This window comes from Penaeus chinensis, chromosome 2 (assembly GCF_019202785.1).
Source record: "Penaeus chinensis breed Huanghai No. 1 chromosome 2, ASM1920278v2, whole genome shotgun sequence".
Taxonomy (NCBI): Eukaryota; Metazoa; Arthropoda; class Malacostraca; order Decapoda; family Penaeidae; genus Penaeus; species Penaeus chinensis.
In genome coordinates, this window is record NC_061820.1 from 16,928,500 (window position 1) to 16,930,999 (window position 2,500).

The following is a 2,500-nucleotide window of genomic DNA, read 5'->3' on the forward strand; positions in this document are numbered from 1 at the left end:
AATATTTTCCCTTTTTCCTATTTATCTAATAGCCATCAGGTTCTTTTGTGGTATATAACACAAAGACAGATTTTGTTTTCTGTGTGATATAAAATTTTATTAAACAAAAGATATACATGATTTATGATATTCTTTCAGATTTTTATAACTTTTCTCCCAGAGAAATTCAAGTGTTACGTCATTCACAATAATTGAAATCCTGCAACATCAATACTTGTGACAAAGTAAACCATTAATTACCATTAATTTTTAAATGTGAAATGCTGAACTAAGCCCAAGAAAAAGTTAAAGCTACATAAAGCCAATGGAACAAGTGCCATTCATAAGGTCTTGCCCTGCACCCTGAGACAAGGCAAAGGAGCATTGCTAAATACATCTACAAGTTCTTCAGATCACTTGTTTCTTTTGAAACTGATTGGATCTGGGTTTTTTTATACTATGGACTAACATTCATTCAACATTCATCCAGCACCAACTAACCCCTAATGACGTAATACAAGAATGCCTCGATTCATTATAATAATAACAGTTACGGCTCTATTAGTGTTTGTAAACTACCAGTTAACTATCAATAACCTCCAAAAACAATACTACTCCCATAATCCCCTCTTGTCTACAGATCAAATTTGCAATGTAGACATGAAATAAGCCTTTTCAAGAAGTGAAGTCTCACAAAGGAGATACATTTTTTAGCTTATCAGGTAATGCAATGAAATGATAATGATCATCTCTTCACTATTAAACATTATTTAGGTGTAAAATCTGAATGGAAATGCAGTTATCATATCCCATAACATGAGACTTCACAACCATCAAAGCTACATTTAATACATACAAATATATCATAAGATCACATTCCATATATGAGACCTATAAAGAGTGAAAACTAGCAAAGGGTGATAAAGGTATGATAAAGAGGACTGAGTTCCAGGCTAAAAGTTTGTGATGGGTGTCAGGGTGCTTGAAACAGGGGCCCTTGGAGATCACTGTCCTATCGTACATGCTACCGGGGGTCTGATCTGAAGGATCCCTTTGACACAAGTGACTTACATAAGTCTCGTGATGGTTCTAAATGCTGAATATAAGGATAAATATATAATATCACTGGTAAAAAGATCACTGAAGATGTTTTCAAAGCACCTACTGATACCCTCTAGAGAGACTTAGAATCCCTAGTACTGCTGGCTTCCACTACATAATATGCTCTCAGTACTAGGGAGGAAAACACTAAGTTACACCTTGAGGTATCCAAAGCCTATTTCAATACAGTAACAGCTTAAGTAATATTGTGTTTATGCTGAACCTCCATGGTTCAACAAGGGTCTATCCTCATAATAAGTTACTTGGATCATTTGCAAGGTTAAAAGTTGCATCAACTTTCTACAGCCAAGGCAGATATCACTACTTTCAAAGACTAATCACAATACCTTTTGGGACTTGGTGGTCCCTACTATTATCACTTACCTCTTATTAAAGATAAATCATGATCATATAAACTCAGTTATATATATATATATAATTAAAGTTACTTCATCATACAATTCATAATTACTTCTTTTACATCATATTAGATCATTTACTTATTATAAAACATCACTAGGTCTTTTACCTACTTAATCCACACCGAGCTTTAGAATATGGAAAAAGAGTAATTCCAGTATCTCCACCTTTGTGGCAAAGGACTACTATACAGAATTCCTCCAACAGAGGTTAGTCAATCACATTCCATACACTGGAGAACCACAGTTGGTTTAACCAGCAGATCACTCAAGACAACCACCTGTCTCCCTAGCTGAAGTACATCACTGGATAAACAAGGCGTGTACAGGTATGACAATGTACAGAATATCCCCATGCCGTACCATATACACTAAATTTTAACACTGCATACCTAAACTTGACTACAGTGACCATAATGTCCGTACGTGTTCCCATTGTGCATAGGCATACGGCTGTTGATATGACTGTGGAATGAATAGTTTCCCATTTTCCTCATACTCGATCGGCTTCTTATCAGTCTGCTCCAGGAAGTGGCTATTAAGCTGGTTACTCAGATTAGTGTTAATTTGCGCTGTCAAATTTGTGTTGATCTGAGCTGTAATATTGGAGTTTAGTTGCGCTGTCAGATTCTGGTTAATCTGGGCTGTCAGATTGCTGTTGAGTTGAGTACTGAGGTTGGTAGGCAACTGGTTGTTCAGCTGCATCTTTTCAGGCAACTGCTTCTGAGACTCATACAGCCTCCTCTCACTGTGCACAAAGCTGTGGCTGTTGAGGTGACTCTCATGTGTGAACCTCTTCTTGCAAGTTGGACACTCGAACTTCTTTTCTTCGCGGTGTACGAAACTGTGGCTGATGAGGTGGCTCTGGTGAGTAAACTTCTTGCCGCAATCCTGACACTCATACCGCTTTTCCTCAGTATGAACAAACCTGTGGCTGTTGAGATGACTCTTCTGGGCAAACCTCTTCCCACAGTCGTCACACTGGAACCTCTTCTCATCAT

General features: G+C 37.5%; 2 protein-coding genes across 3 annotated transcripts in view; both read right to left on the reverse strand.

Moving 5' to 3' along the window:
• Positions 1–2,500, reverse strand: part of LOC125036608 (zinc finger protein 493-like) — a 23,177-nt gene that overhangs the window by 6,646 nt on the left and 14,031 nt on the right. The gene's annotated exons all lie outside the window — the stretch shown is intronic.
• Positions 71–2,500, reverse strand: part of LOC125036619 (zinc finger protein 493-like) — a 15,790-nt gene continuing 13,360 nt past the window's right edge. Inside the window, exon 2 of the mRNA XM_047629375.1 lies at positions 71–2,500. This exon is cut by the window's right edge and continues 1,737 nt beyond it. Within this exon, the coding sequence (XP_047485331.1) occupies positions 1,902–2,500 (599 nt within the window). The 3' untranslated portion in view covers positions 71–1,901.